At 44.8% G+C, this 15,300-nt stretch overlaps 1 protein-coding gene across 1 annotated transcript in view; it reads right to left on the bottom strand.

Annotated features, from left to right (window-relative positions):
• LOC144114825 (importin-4-like) overlaps positions 1–15,300 on the bottom strand; it is a 123,396-nt gene that overhangs the window by 39,891 nt on the left and 68,205 nt on the right. Inside the window, exons 13-15 of the mRNA XM_077648809.1 lie at positions 9,785–9,894; positions 2,819–2,927; positions 359–506 (exon numbers count right to left, since the gene is read on the bottom strand). Coding sequence (XP_077504935.1) covers positions 359–506; positions 2,819–2,927; positions 9,785–9,894 — 367 coding nt within the window. The remainder of the gene's footprint in view (positions 1–358; positions 507–2,818; positions 2,928–9,784; positions 9,895–15,300) is intronic.

The raw sequence follows: 15,300 nt of genomic DNA, 5'->3' as shown, positions 1-15,300 counted from the left end.
AAAAAAAAACCTGTCAATGAGGTTCTGCTGTCCATGATATTCATACGCAAAGAAAAAACATGCTGCATGTTTGTGACTGCACAACATTTTTCTGCGAGCAATGAGGCACACTAATTCTACCAGAAAACCAATTGACCAGTGGCGCAATGCTCCACAAATGGGCTGATGTCACACTAGAAAACAGGCAAAACTCCCAAGCTTATTGGCACTCAAGCTGCTTTAAGACATCCAGGAATCAATGGACACCCAGGAGTCAATGGGTGCAAAAGACAGCTTTGGTACCAATTGATGTCCACTGCTGGCACAACAAAGAGACCCCAGAGAGAGGGCTAGAAGGCAGATATTTTGACAACCAGACCTAAATTTTCACAGAATGTCTCCAGTGCATAGAAGGTCTTGCTGAGATTTGGTGGGTCCTTTCCCGTCTGGGCCATTTGCTCCGCTGTTTGGCCCAGGTGGTTCAGCAAGATGGGCAGAATTTCATTGGCGTATTTTCCAATTTCTGGCTAAGGAAGTAAGGAAAAAAGTAAGGCATCACCCATAAAAAACTATACCTGACAAAAAACTGATGGGTCTTCACTTATGTTGAACCATTAGACAAACTAGTTTCATCTTACATTTTAGCTGGACAATATGCAGCTCAAAAGCTTTGACATATAAAATGCTCTTTAAACGCTGCAAGTATTTACAATACCGTCATGGAAAAAAAGGGGGTGGGGACCTTGAAGCATCAAGATTCAGTGTTTATTTTTCTAGGCTAATACACCGTACATCTCAAAATGGTAAGGACCACGAAACCAATGGCCAAAGAGGCCTAAGCAGAAGTCAAGGCTGTGCTGTGCTACAGTGATGCTGCTATTGAAAGCATGCGTCTGCGCTGACTAGCTGCTGAGATAAAAAACTGTAGGGGACACTTAAGCTCCGCCGTAAAGGTATAACGTGATACCGTTAATGGGTTAATAATGCCCATATATGTGGAACTGGTCATTCTCTACTTTAAATTCATAGATCGCTGGGAGTCCTCATACCACTCTTGGCACAGTAATGGAGTGTTTAAGCGATGTGCCACTGTCTTGGCAGGTGGCTGTTTCAAACACTGCTACTGGTTGCTCTACCTATGCAACTTCTCGTGACCAATCATTAATTTAACTGCCACCTGCCACGATGGGCAGTTTGCTCACAATCCTGTGGACAGGTTGTGATAAAGCCACAAGATCACGTGACATAGGTGGCCCACCTAGGGTGCTTCTCTAGAGATTTTTTGCTCACGCCGCTGATGAAGCCTGGTTTTCCACTGAATGGGACCCTTAATGTTATCGCATTAAAATGGTGTGGAGGAGGCTCACTCTCACTCTCAAGTGTGCCTAATAAAAGCTTGTGGTCGACAGCTAGGGTAGTGTTCCTCTTGTCAGACAGCAGCCATTAACTTGTTCAGTGAGGCTGCTTGGCAACTGAAAACACAGCAGAAACAGGGATGCCATGCTGCACACAGGCTATTGTTAAGAACCTGAAGCTCCCTAGAATGTGCAGCATCAAATGACATAGTAGATATGTGGCACATCGTTCTCTGCTGATTCACTCCAGTTTGTTTCAAAGCTTCATATTAAGCATAGGCAAGGGGAGGTGCTGGGGGTGCTGCCAGTATTTATGGCGAGCACCATCCGTGGCAAGCGCCATCTGTCAGTAGCCAGTGGCAGGCGACAACCTGCCCACCAGGCCATGAACAAACTTAGTACACTATTACCTTGGATTAATGAACCTTAGTATGCCACCTCGGATATAACGAACTTTAGTGTGTTAACCTTGGGTATACCGAACCTAAGTACGCCACCTCCGATACAGCGACTTTCAAGTCTGGACCTCGAATGTAACGAACTTGGCGTGCTGACCTCAAATAGAATAAACTTTTCGGTGTCAACCTCAGATATAAACCACGTTTGACTGCAAATGCATTCAAATGATCCACCAAGAATCACTAAGTGTTTTCGCATTTGCGTCTTTTGTACAACCTGCTAGAATTGCACACACTGTTGCAGTAGTTGCTTCAGTTTACTTCAAGGCAAGAAGTATTTGAGCTATTGTCTGTACTTTGCTACGAAACAAACCAGTATAAATGAAATAAAGTCAACCACCACACATGGACCTTAAAATAGGCACCACCACCTTCTCCATGAAGCTTTTCCCCACCTCAACACATAACCCAGCGCTATGTGACATTGCTGTGGCTGAAGCATCTCTTTGTGCCAGGCAGCCTAGTGCAACAACTATAACACTTATAACATGGCAAGAGGAATGGCACACTAACTACTGCTATAACCTTTCAACTAGGTGCACTCAATAGCAAGGGCAAGAACAAATGCATGCTGGCAAATGCAATGGTATCGATATATATAGTCTACACTCTAAACTGTGTAACAGATGTGATGTTCAACTCAACATGCACGGATGATCTCACAACCTCCACATACTCACTCCATGATGTGCATCCCAATTTGACTAAGTTAGTGATGTGCATTTGCATATAAAATTTATTTAATAATGACTCCTATATGCAGCAGCCACAACCATGGCCCAGAAAATGAAAAAGAATTTTTTCTGGAGAGAAGTATTAGTTTCAGCCTGATATGACTTAAGAGGTTGCACTACGCTTGCGGGCAACTGTCCTTTGATTCAACAGTGGCCAAAATAAAAGCAGAGAAAACTACATCTGACTCATGCTTCTGTGCAAGCAAAACCTAGCATAGGGCTTCTGCTCTTCCTGACATCGCATTCATTGCCATATTATGACTAGTCCCATTCATGGAAAAGCTAGACTTACCTGCAAAAAGTCAGCAAACTGGCCCAATGCAAAGAGAGCAGCATTCCGCACATGAACATCCTCATGCAAAACACCCTGACAGATGACATGAACAAACATTGGTAGATGCCTGCACAAAACAGTTGCATTGACTATGATTAATAGGCTTTTTGCTTCACCTGCTTCAACACGGCAAAGCACTTAATAAACCAAGATTCAGTTCCCTTTCTTTGCTCAAGGGATACTTGCAATGATTACACTAGGAGAATGTGCACTATATAAAGCTAGGAAATTTATGCTAGGATGAAAAAAAGAAAACGCATTCCCTCCCCTCCAGTTCCTTCAATGTGGACATGACATGCAAAGCATCAGATTGGCGGCTCTGCTGCAAAAGTGTTGAGGCAGACGTGACATAGGCTATTGCAGCTCCATATGCAACTTAATTTTCCGCACTGTTTTCTGCAGGTTCCTCACTCTTAGTAAATATTTGACCTTAATGAACAATGCTTTCATTAGTGTATGGTGCCGAAATGCCAGTGTCATCACCTACTAAGACAAAGTATTCCCGCGAATCATGAACGGTAGTCAGACCGAACATCAGTAGTCCATCATTATAATGAAATTGCTTAACTCGAAATATTGCTTTATTCGAAATTTCTTCCGGACCCGACTCAAATGCATGCATTTTAAGCCGCATTACTCGAAGCGCACGAAGAGCTTGACCCACTTAGAGCGAATGGCGAGCGGAGGCATCGCCGCCGCCAAGCGGCGGCAACCCTCTTGCGCATGCAGTGTCAAACTAATACCGTCAATGAATGAAGACTCATGCAGGCACAGAACAGGCCACAAAAGTACCAAACCTACGACCGATGGCCTGCCTAGTAACTGGTACCAAGCGAGTGCCGAGTGCCCCAGCTGTTTACAGTGGAGTGAATGGAAGCTGTCAAATTCCATGGTGCAGCACGCCCGAACCGTTAATCTCAGTCGCAATCCCATCGCTGGTTTGCCCCATGATAGAATCCCGTGATAGAAAATAAAGTCGTCCTGACACTTTGCGATGCCGGAAGACCGTGGTCTCTTGGATGCCAAAAAGTGGCCAAAAGACCGCGGGCAGACTTGCGCTGTGGCATTCCATGGGATGCGCTCAATGAGCAATGTTTTACCGCTCTAAAGAGCACTTCTGGTGCTAAAACGTGCCAAAAAGCACAAAAGAAGTGTCGCTCTGATTACGGAACCATTCACACTTGCGAGTCGCAGAGGTTGTGCGACTGTTTTGGTTGAAAAGCAACAGTCGCAGGCCAGTCGCTCGCTGCTCAATTTTCCACCATTGCGACTGCGAGTCGCAAACCGCTGAACCAATGAGCGAGCAAGCTGAGCTTTCGGCAACGATGCCGACCGCGGATGCGCCGGGCAACGAGCCGAGGTGCTCCCTGGCTGCCGTAGTCCTCGCAAAGCCTAACCGCTTCACATCGGCCAAAGCAGACGAAAGTCTCGAAAGTGCATGAACAACTTGATTCCCGAGAGTTTTCGCTTCAAACGAGAAGGCGACCTGCAGGTTACGCTTGCAAATGTGAACAACGGTGTTGTTTACCAGGCTGCTGCCTGCTGCTGCCTGGTGCTGCCTGGTCGCAAGCGACTGCTGGTCGCATGCCCTTTGCCATGTTCGACGCGAGGAGCTATGTTAACAAATTGGAAGATTGGTTTAGTTTGGTTTATGAGGGTTTAACGTCCCAAAGCGGCTCAGGCTATGAGAGACACCGTAGTGAAGGGTTCCGGAAATTTCGACCACCTGGGGTTCTTTAACGTGCACAGACATTGCACAGTACACGGGCCTCTAGAATTTCGCCTCCATCGAAATTTGACCGCCGCGGCCGGGATCGAACCCGCGTCTTTCGGGCCGGCAGCTGAGCGCCGTAACCACTCAGCCACCACGGCGGCTACACAACAAATCGGAAGATGACTTTGGAGAAGCCGGTCTAGAAATTTGCTCGCCGCTTGCCATAATCGGCCTGCATTGCAATAAAACACCGCCCTTAGCTTCGTTGCACTTTTGACGGTGCAAATCAACTGATAACTTGCCGAAAACAAAAAATCCCAGCATCGGCAGCGGCGAGTCAGGCTTTCAACATGGCGTAACGTAACCATGGCGTTTCCCTGGCGATTTTCTCGAGCCAGTCATGCTCGATTCACGCCATCTGACTAGATCTGACTAGACAAAGCGGCCTGAATGCGTGGTAGGGTTATTGAACTTTGTTCCTAGATATTTGTCAACGGCGCGGATGCGACGCTGCGCGAACACCGACACTCAAACCATAGAATTAGCACAGTGTCGTCGACAACGGTGCAACGAAAAACTCTCGTTTCGCAAACTTCATGGCTGCACACCTAAAAAAAAATTGCCCAGTAATCATGCAAAGCCCCTACTGCAAAACTGTTCAGTTTTCACAATCGTGCTGCGTACCCACAAAGAGTGGCTAATTGTTTTTGAGCACAACAAACACAACCTCAGAGTCGAGCGATGGCATTTGCAGCACTTTCCAGCGCGATACTCTAGTAGTCTCCTGTGAATTGCCCCCCACCCCCCACCCCCTAAAAGTGGCCACTGCCTTCGAAATACCCCAAAAAAACCCCATAAAAGCGGCCACTGACTTCATGATTCAAAATACTTCGAAGGTTGAATGCATGGGCGGCGACCATGGCCTCATGCAATGCTTGGTCAGATTAGAGCAGGGGTTGCACGTGCCCGGTAAGAACTTGAGACAGCCAAAGCTCGCTGCCTTTTTTGCACCTGAATAAAGTTTTGCTTCCCTGAATACATTGTATTTTGACTTCCTCGCAATCGCGGTGCAATTACACCTTGATTGCTTTAGCTTTTCTCGGGTGGTTCCTTATATCGAATTACCGCTTATGATGCAGTTTTTCTCCGTACCGCTGACTCCATTATAACGAGGGATTACTGTACTATCAACGGCCCCTTAGCATTTACCCTGCGACTAAACAGACATCCAAGCAGAGCCAAACCCTCGTGGATGGCCAAAATTGTTGATTTTTCTCGTCTATACTTGCAAAACAAGCCATTCTTCTTGTACCCTGCGATGAGTACGGTCAACCGCAATGGCCATCTTAATCAAAAAATGCTCTTCCTTTCTTTTCACAGTTAATTATGAACAAACACAATGAAACTGCTGTGCAGTGCACACCACACAGCAGAACTCAAGGCATGAACTTCTCCAAAAAAGCATAGTGCTGGAAAAAATGAAAGCAAGGTAAATCCTCAATTAGCCGACCATGCGGCTGTTCCTTGTGTGTTCAATGAGAAAAGAAAGGAGTTTGCAACTAAAGAGCGCACTCCAGCATGCTATATGCAAAAGTGCTGACAAATGTGCAATGAAGTGAGAGAACTAAGGAGCAGAACAAGCACTTGGAAATGAAAGTGGCACTGTCACAGGCAAGTGCAAAGAGTTTGTGGGCTCATTAACAAAGCCATGAGTGCACACGTCTGTTGACAGACACTGCAAGACATTTTGCCATTGCTTCAATGCAAAATTGTGGTATTTGTGTAGCCTTTATCCATAGTAACGAAGTGTTCACTACAAGCGGGCTCAACTGTATTCGCCAAAATTTCCACACCAAATTTCGGTTATGTGTGCCTTCTCTGGAATGATGCACAAGACATCAGTAAACATGGATTGGCACGTGCAATGTGCCCATGTCCAGTAAATAATTAATAACTGGATTAATTCTCGCATGCTGTTTTAGTTTCTTCAGAGGAACATTGCTATTATGTACAAGAAGAGAGTGTCACGTGAGGCATACAACTGCCATATAATCCCTGCTTCATCATTTTAATTCTGTCAAACTCCTACTCCAGGCTACCACAAGAGTTAGAAAAATAATAAATAAATGAACAAGCAGCTATTATAATGCAGATTTTGTATGCTTCACATGACCTCAGCTCTCTTGTACGCCACAGCCACTGTTTGGCTGTTGAAACGAAAACAGCATAACAGAAGAAATTAACTTGCAAATTATTTACTGGACATATCGGCAAATACCACAAGATGATGCATGTATACTGATGTCTTACACACCATTGCTCCAATAAAACCTCACTGATACGTTCCCGTTTCATACGCTCAACATCACCGGCATTGAAAATATCTCATAGAGTCCCTCTACTTAATCTCAGTTAATGCATCCACAGATAGCACGATTTCTTGGATACTACACTTTTTTTTAAAATTCAGGCTGTATAATACGTCTAGTGATCAACCACACATGTGCAGACATAGAGCAGTCTGAACATGGGGGCATGCAACATGACCTGGAATGCAGCGGCAATCACCTGACATGGTGGCTTCTTTGCGGTGCTTAGGTGCAAAGGGGCGGAAAAAAAAAAAGTAACAGTGCGCTAACATATGAGCAGGCCATTCCTATGGGGACACGATATGGATGAGAAATGCAGCACCTTCTTTGCACAAAGATGTGCTTACATACAAGCAGACAAGGTCTGGGGAATGCAGCACGACAAGCAAGAATGCTGTGACAGTAAGACGCCACGGCGGCTTCTTTGCAAGAAGGCAAAGCGTCAGAAAATGACAGGGAAGAGATTTCAGCTACTTTTGCCATTGCTATTAACGGACCAGATGTGCTGTGAAGATCTTTCCACGTTTCAGATGCGGACTGATTTCTATGAGCACTAAATAAAGAGCTGTTCAAACCTTCTGCAAAAAACTAATAGACAATTACAGACCTTTCCAAACTGATTGCCGCCACCCTGCTGGCTTGACTGCTTTTTGTACATGGTGTTACCAATCCACTATGCCTGCGGGAGGGACACACAGCAGCTTGGTGAGCAATAAGGTGATGCCCAGGGAACGGTTGGTAGCGCCAGGTGAATAGAGCAGTCCAGAGGACAATATGGCAGCAATCAGGTAGGAAAAGTCTATATGAAGTGAAATTGTCAATAGGGTAAATGCCTTTGTACTTCATTCAGCAGTTACATTTTTGAAAATTAGGTGGTTTGGGTCATACAATTTCCTGCATAATGCATTTTTTCAGCATTTTTTTAAATGCATCAATGAGGTTTTACTGTACATTAGTGAACTTTTTACCACAAGTTCTAAGCGAATGTGATGGGAAGTTGCACAGTCAAATTTCTGAAAGTAAAGCCGTACAGCAGCATAAGATCTCTTCTTTATTAAAGGGGCTCTGAAAGCTACTTGCAATACAGTCGAACCCTGACATATCGAACCCACACATTTCGAATTATTGGCTATATTGAACACAAAGATTGTCCCCTTGAAAATACTATGTAAAAGTATGGGACGGTTGCGTAGTATATCGAACTCCGGTTTTGCTGACCGTTCGATATTTTGAACGCCGCGCTGGGCCCCTGGGAGGTGCGCTTTCCCCAAAGACACCCGCATTTCCCGTTGCACAACACGCAGCACAGAGGCGAGCGGCGACGTTTGCAAGCCATGCCTCCTCGGGAAAAAGAGAAAACCAATTGTAAGTGAGGGCAGCGCCTCCTCACTGGTGAGAAAGACAAGAGAACTGGAAAGAGCCAGGTGTGGCCTTCGCAGTAGAGCGCGCACTGCCGGAGTTGATCGCAGAAGCCACAAGCCAGGCGGTGGTTGCGCCCGCAGCGCCCCACGACTGCTACAACTAGCACCAACGGCGCATTTCCGTTGAGTTTTCTCTCTCTCTCTTCTTCATTTCCCTTTGTGCCTCCTCGACCGACACCAGTCGACTCCATCGGCCAGAGCGGGGCTTGTCGCATTTTTCTTGTGCGTGTCTTTGTTTCAACGCACCGATTGTAGCGTGCGTGACTGCTGTCATCTAGTGAGCTATGGCATCTACGGACGTAAAAAAGAAAAAGAATCTGGACTTCGCAACAAAGCTTGAGGTGGCCCAGTGAGCCGAGAATGGTGAAAAAAAGTCCTCCGTGGCACACGCATTCGGCATTCCACGGAGCACTCTAAGTACGCTGTTAAAAAACAAGCAGGACATCACGCTCAAAGCAGGTGAGCAAAGTCGCTCGGGAGCATGTCGTGTGCACCTTGCTGCTTTTGACAAAGTCAAGAAGGCGCTGTATGCGTGATTTCTCGAAGATGTTTCAGAGCCCCTTTAAAAAACTGTTATTAGAAAACAAGCAATGAAAATTACCAGAGGCATAAAAATGGTGTCATGTGCACTAATTCCCTGATTTTATACTTCATTCCATTAGAGATGGTGCCATGCTAGAAGAAGAGAGGAACAGCAACAAAGTGATTGTATTCTGAATGAGTGGTCCAATGCAGTGCCCAATATGTGAACCTTTCTTTGACCTGAACACAACTTAGCAACTGCTTACACTGACATCACACAGTTTTACCTTAAACAGTAATTTAAGAGTGTCATTTGGATGCACTATTCCAACAATGTGCTCACAATTACACAAAGGCTTATTGGTTTATTGGTTCTTGAGTATAAAGTATTAAATGAAAGATGCAACAATATGAAAGCCTCCCCATTCTTCAAATACTGCCCTCCTAACCCTTTTTTCTTGGGGCTCTCCTATTCATTACTGGAGTATGTCTCTGAAGTATTGAAGCATCTTGAGGCTTCTTGACATTAAAAACACGTAGAAGAGGATGCATGTCTATAACTAATACAATTTTTGTGCAACAATGTTTAGAAATCAGGAAAGGACATCATGCTCGCCCTCTGTACTAAGCACAAAGACAGTCACTATCACCTTTGCAATTTTACACACTTGATATGGAAAACAAAATTTTGCATAAAATTGTATTATAGTCATCAGGAATCTCACATAAGATGTCTACAAATCAAAAAGCTTTATGATTAATATAAAAATCCATAAAATGGTTTTTAATTTCCAGATTTAACAATATAATAATTAAACTTGAATTATGTACAGAGTATGTGGCTGTGAGCCACAAATCAGCTGCTGCGCTATCTGTAACAAAATAAGCATGTACTCACTTCTGACGAATGGCCTCAGAGCACCCTTCAGCAATGACAGCTATAGCAAGGTATGCGGCCCGTTTTTGAAAGGGGTTACTGCTTGCCAGGAACTTTTCGACATGTTGAGACTGCAATTAAGGAAAAAAAAAAAGCCATTAAGGACAGCTGTATGGGAGAAGTGCTACACTGGAAAAATTCATGAAACATCCACCCCACGATGCAGCAATGTATTTGTATCCTCAGATATTAACTACAGGAAAAAAGAATTAGCACATAAAAGTATTCTGCATGTCTACCTAGCTCTTATCAAGACAAAAATTTTTAAAAATTGGCATTTTATCATTATCTACATCCCTCCCCCTTACACACACAGGTAATTTACTTCCGCTTACCTTCAGAAATTCATCCAATATGCCAAATAATATGCGCAATAAAAAGCTGTGTTTAACTTCTTGCGTACTCAACAAAATACTAAACCAAGATTCAGCCCTCTGCCTTTGATAAAATGGTTTACTTTGCAACAATGTTTTATTCAAAGGTTATAGTTATAGGTAAGTTAGTAAAAACAAAACAAAAAAATAGAGGTGTGCGATTATCGAAATTTTCAAACACGAATCGGATACGAATATGAAGAAAAAATGGACTCGAATATCGAATTGAATATTGAATATCTGTTCAGCAGAAAATTTTTTTTCAGAAAATGATAAACAAACAAATGCTGTTGCCCTTATTTTTTTTCAAAATAGTGTATGGTCTTTGCAACTAAAATAAACAAAACTAGACTGCCTCAGTACCATATAAAAAAATATGATGCCCACAAAAATGTATGCTACTTGATTAGACAGCATAACAGCATCCAAACTATAATGAGACCATGCAAAACAAAATCCATCAAATGACAAGACTGGCAACAAAAAATTACGTGGTGACTAGTAAAAACCTCATTCATTCGGAGTTCAAGGGACTGGAAGAAATGCCCGGTTCATCCGAAGGCCTCTGTTTATAAAATTATCCCCCCCCCCCCCCCCCCCCGAAAGAAAAAAAAAACCTGCCGAAAATGCAAAGATGCAGTAAGGCCTTATGAGGCGGCCCCATCGCACTAACACCTGTAAGCCCGTGATGGGCAGCCCGTTTTGGAGTGCTGGAAGAACAACACAAATGGAAGCGAGGGGATGGGAAACACACACTGGCGTCGGAACGGCGAGACGGTATCGAAAAAGGAAAAAGAAATAACCTGCGAAGCGCCAGTCAGCATCCGAAAGCCACGCGGAGCCGGGATTGGACTACCGGCGAATGCGCGAGCAGACAGTTGCAGTTGCCGCGGGGCAGCGGAGAAGCTCAGAAACCCAAACTACGCGGCCTGGCTATTTTTTTTACCTTGCGACAGGGGCCTTCCGATCGTTGTCCCGCCTGCCGTTATGCCCACTGAAGAGGTGCGCGGGTTACAATGCACTATGCAATAGGTGACATTTTTACAGGATCGCTTGCCGTATTGTGACAACTCTACACGCCCCTTCAGGAGGCTCCCGCGACATTCCGCAAGTAGGCTTTCCCGCATAGCGTAGTTTACAAATAGGGATGACGGAGGTCACGCTCGGAGAGTTATGAAGGCGACAGGATGCATTCTTCGGATGTGGGCATTAAATATGTAACGCATTATGGAATGATATAAAAAAAAGCGCGATTTCGCATTGCGACTGTTCGAAACGGGCAGTCGGCCATCTTGTTTGCAGCACGTGTGATATGTGGAAAAGCCCACTTGAAGAATTTCTCATGAGGTCAAACCTAGCGGTGTCGGAATGTGATCGGCCTGCGCGATAGATAACGGAGAAGGAAGGGAATAGGACCTCGGTATTGTTTTCCTGGAATTTTTAACTCGATCATCGGCTAATTTGCCCAAATATTGTGGTTTTGCCACGGTAGAGTTTATGAAAGTCTGTGCAGTATACGATCACTGGCGAGTAGTCGGGAATTTTCGAATATTCGGAAATTCTCGAATACGAACACGCATCGAATATCAAACATATTCGGTTCGTATTCAAAATTTCAAATATTCGCACACCCCTACAAAAAAAATGATCACACACTGCATTCCACATGGGTATGTATTTATAGCACTAGCAAAGGTTTTCTTGAATGTTTCAAAGAGTAATCGCAACACATAAGACACCCCGATATTCACTAAGTGATAAAGCAAAGGAAATAACAAACACATGCTGCACCATCTTAAATGCACTACACGCATGTGCACTCTTACATTTTTACTGGTTTGGTACAAGTAACTTGCACAAGGTAGCTTACAAAGACGTAGCAGAAGCCAGACAGAGCCTCCTGCTTTTTAACTAACCTTTTCCTAAGCAGACAAAATGCTCTCCTCCCTAAATACCAGTATATTTAATGGTGGTTTAGTGTCACTGAAATCACCCTCTGGAAGAAGGGTGTGCAAATGTACTATATGTTGTATCATTAGTTTCAGTTCGACTTTCCTTTGTCACCCTGATGTAGCATATTCCATGTTCTTGTCTGTCAACTACGCGTGTGGTATTTATACTTGCACCTTGCAAAATAAACCCTCTTTTGCTTCCAGTCTCTGCTACAAGTGGCTGCTCTTCTCCTGTCGGCGGCAGCCCACCTGGACACGGGCCCCACTGCCGCCGACTATAATCTCACGACCAAACAAACAGAAATAGAATAGAGAGCGAACTGTGCCAAATATAAACGAATAATTTGCAACTGTGCCTGCTCGATAAACAGGAAGACACACCATAAGAAAAGCATTTTTATTCACAGCACCGTAAAAAGCTGCTAAGAGCAAACTGCTGCTTCGAACTTGACTGTAAGTGAGATCAGTGTGACGAAATGTGTGACTAGTATTTTTGCTTGCCTTCAATTCACGTGACATACAAAATAATATGCATAAACAAAAGAAACCACCACAGAAACACAATGATAAGTGAAGTTCATTCAGAAATAACACCGGTTGTAAGCGTTAATGGAAGAAAAAATGTACGACTAAAATTGCAGTTTGGTTCCACTCGTCTACACTAGAGCAGAAAAACAAACCTGGCAAGCTGATGTCAGTAGGAAAGCAAAGCAAAGCATGACATTCTTAAAGCTGAAATCAAAAATGCGGGTGTGCATTTGGTACACTAAAAGCTTGTTTATTCAAACTTCAAGAGACCGGAAAAATTGTTTCAATTACCTGACATGTTCGCAGGAAACAGTTATTAACTCAAAGTTGTAAAAGTGAAGAAACATTCTGTGACAAACTCATTTTCAAGGTAAGTGAATGCTGAACATGTATTGTAACAATTTATGATTTCTATCTAGCTTGGTTAGGCAACGCAAGCTTCACTGCAAGAACTGAGCACTTAATAATAGTAAAGCAGTCTCGTGCTGTGACACAACACCACAAAAAACACTGGCAACCAAAAAGAGCGTGCGACTGCGTTAATGACACAACTGGAGCAGCAGCTGCCACCTCCGACGCGACCTTATGATGCTGCTACTCATGGGGAGAGCAGGCGGATGAAGTTGTAAGAAACTCCTGCCTCTATCCACATGTTCCGTCTCTTGGTCTGTCCAGCCGTAATCGTCCTGGGCCTGGGACACAGACCCTATCCTTGCCTCACATTTCTGCCATATCTGCTGTGACTTCTTCCCATGCCTGAAGTGAATTGGTTGTCAGTGCCGAAAATGCATGAGGCACAGAGCAGCAGCAAGGAACATGCATTACGGCATGCTGGCGCAAGCTTGTTGGTTGTGGTGTGACCTGTAGGCTGCACGAACTGGTGCACACAACATGTTAACACACAGGCAACTGTGACAAAAGCGCAACAAAAATAACCTCCACGCAAGAAGCATTCAAGAAATTTTGAGAGATAACATGACGGCGTGGCCGCGTGCTTTAACTTCTTTGAACTGAACAGGAATTAAAAAAGGAAAAGCAAAGTCTGGTGCCCAGCCAGTTGAGAAAACAAATATAAAACAAAGAGGAAACATGCATGTGCATGCAGACACACATTCACAGAAGCATGTAACAAGGGATGCTAATTGTTGTAGTGGAACTTGGAGTTGCACTACAGAAGTGAAAGCTGCAAAAACTGCTACGATTGCCATAAAGTGGTACTAGTGGTGATCGTGTGTGGTGCACTGCTTCGACTGTGTTCATTTGCTGTGATCACAGATGCTCCTCTCAGGGCTGTTCAGTTTTATTATTATTCTAGGCTGAACTATCATGTGCTTATAGCACTCACAAAGACGAGTGCAATAACACAGCGTGGCCGGCCTAGCAGATTATCAACATGTGCAAAGTGGAGAACATCCATCGACAATTTTAAAGTGACAGGCTGCATTTAGGTGTAACTTAAATGATGAGCGACAGTCAATAGGCACGGTTACACGGTCTTGTGTGGTGCGTTCTTTTCAGCTGTCACCTGCTTCTCGATATTGCCAACTCATCGTTAGAAGCACACAGAAGCAGTGAGCTACTCACAACTTGGCTCCGCGTCCCCCCAGCTCTGCTTCTTGCATCAGCTTTTTTTTTCTTTACCGAAATGCGGGCGACCTGTCGCATTTTTAAACAGCACGCCTGTTTTGCACCTTGGGAGCCGTAACAAGGCGACTACACATGAAAACGATCACTGAATGTGGGGAGACAGGAATACAAGAAGGGCAATAAACACACTAGCATGCAAATTGAATATGATGCAAACTTTTGTTTTTCTTATCGAACAGCCCCGATCTATCACTATCGAGTGAATGCACAGAGAGGACACAAAAGCGTGCTCCTGGAGAGTTTTAAAAGTTTTCGAGAAGCCAGCTACGCAGAAGTACGTTCCTTTATGTTATTGAAGACTCACATGAAAATAGATTCACGAGTAGTCAATACTCCATACGATGTAAGCTATCGAAACACAAGTGCATCGCGAAAGCGTGCTGGAACGGACACAGAAAGCGGCAGACGAAGCCTGCTCACACTTCGTGGGCATGCCAACAGGCGGCGCAGCTATCGTCATGCTGTTCTGCCCGAGCACGCATTCCACTGGCCTCTGTGAAAGCCAGCGCCATGCGGCCGCCCTTGCGCAACGCAAGCCCGGGCTCTCGGACATGTCGCGGCTTGCAGCCTGATTCATCCAGAGCTCACCCGGTGGAATCCTCCCCCTTCCCCCCTCGCAAGCGCCAGCTCGAACCGCAGCCGACGTTTCGCTGGCAGCCCTTTCCCGACTGCAAACTTCAAACATCCGAGCTCCTTTCGTCCATTTGTCAAATTCGAACTCTGACCAGTGCCGTGACCCGATTGGAGGGTTTAAATGGCTGGCTGCTGCAACGGTCGCCCGAGACTATAAAAGGTCGAGCCGCGCCGGATGGGAGCAGCAGACGAGCAGACAGAGACATCAAGCGAGAGAGATGCTCTCCCAGTGCATCACAGAGTTTCTTTGTGCGAGCTTGCTGTGCTCTCGGCCACAGAGCCGATAATGTAACACCCTTGTTTTTATTGTACATAAATGTTTCGTTGACTCACCGTCGCCTTC

Source organism: Amblyomma americanum, chromosome 1 (genome assembly GCF_052857255.1).
Source record: "Amblyomma americanum isolate KBUSLIRL-KWMA chromosome 1, ASM5285725v1, whole genome shotgun sequence".
Classification (NCBI taxonomy): Eukaryota; Metazoa; Arthropoda; class Arachnida; order Ixodida; family Ixodidae; genus Amblyomma; species Amblyomma americanum.
The sequence above is the reverse complement of the archived record's forward strand: the minus strand, read 5'-3'. Positions and strand labels throughout refer to the sequence as shown.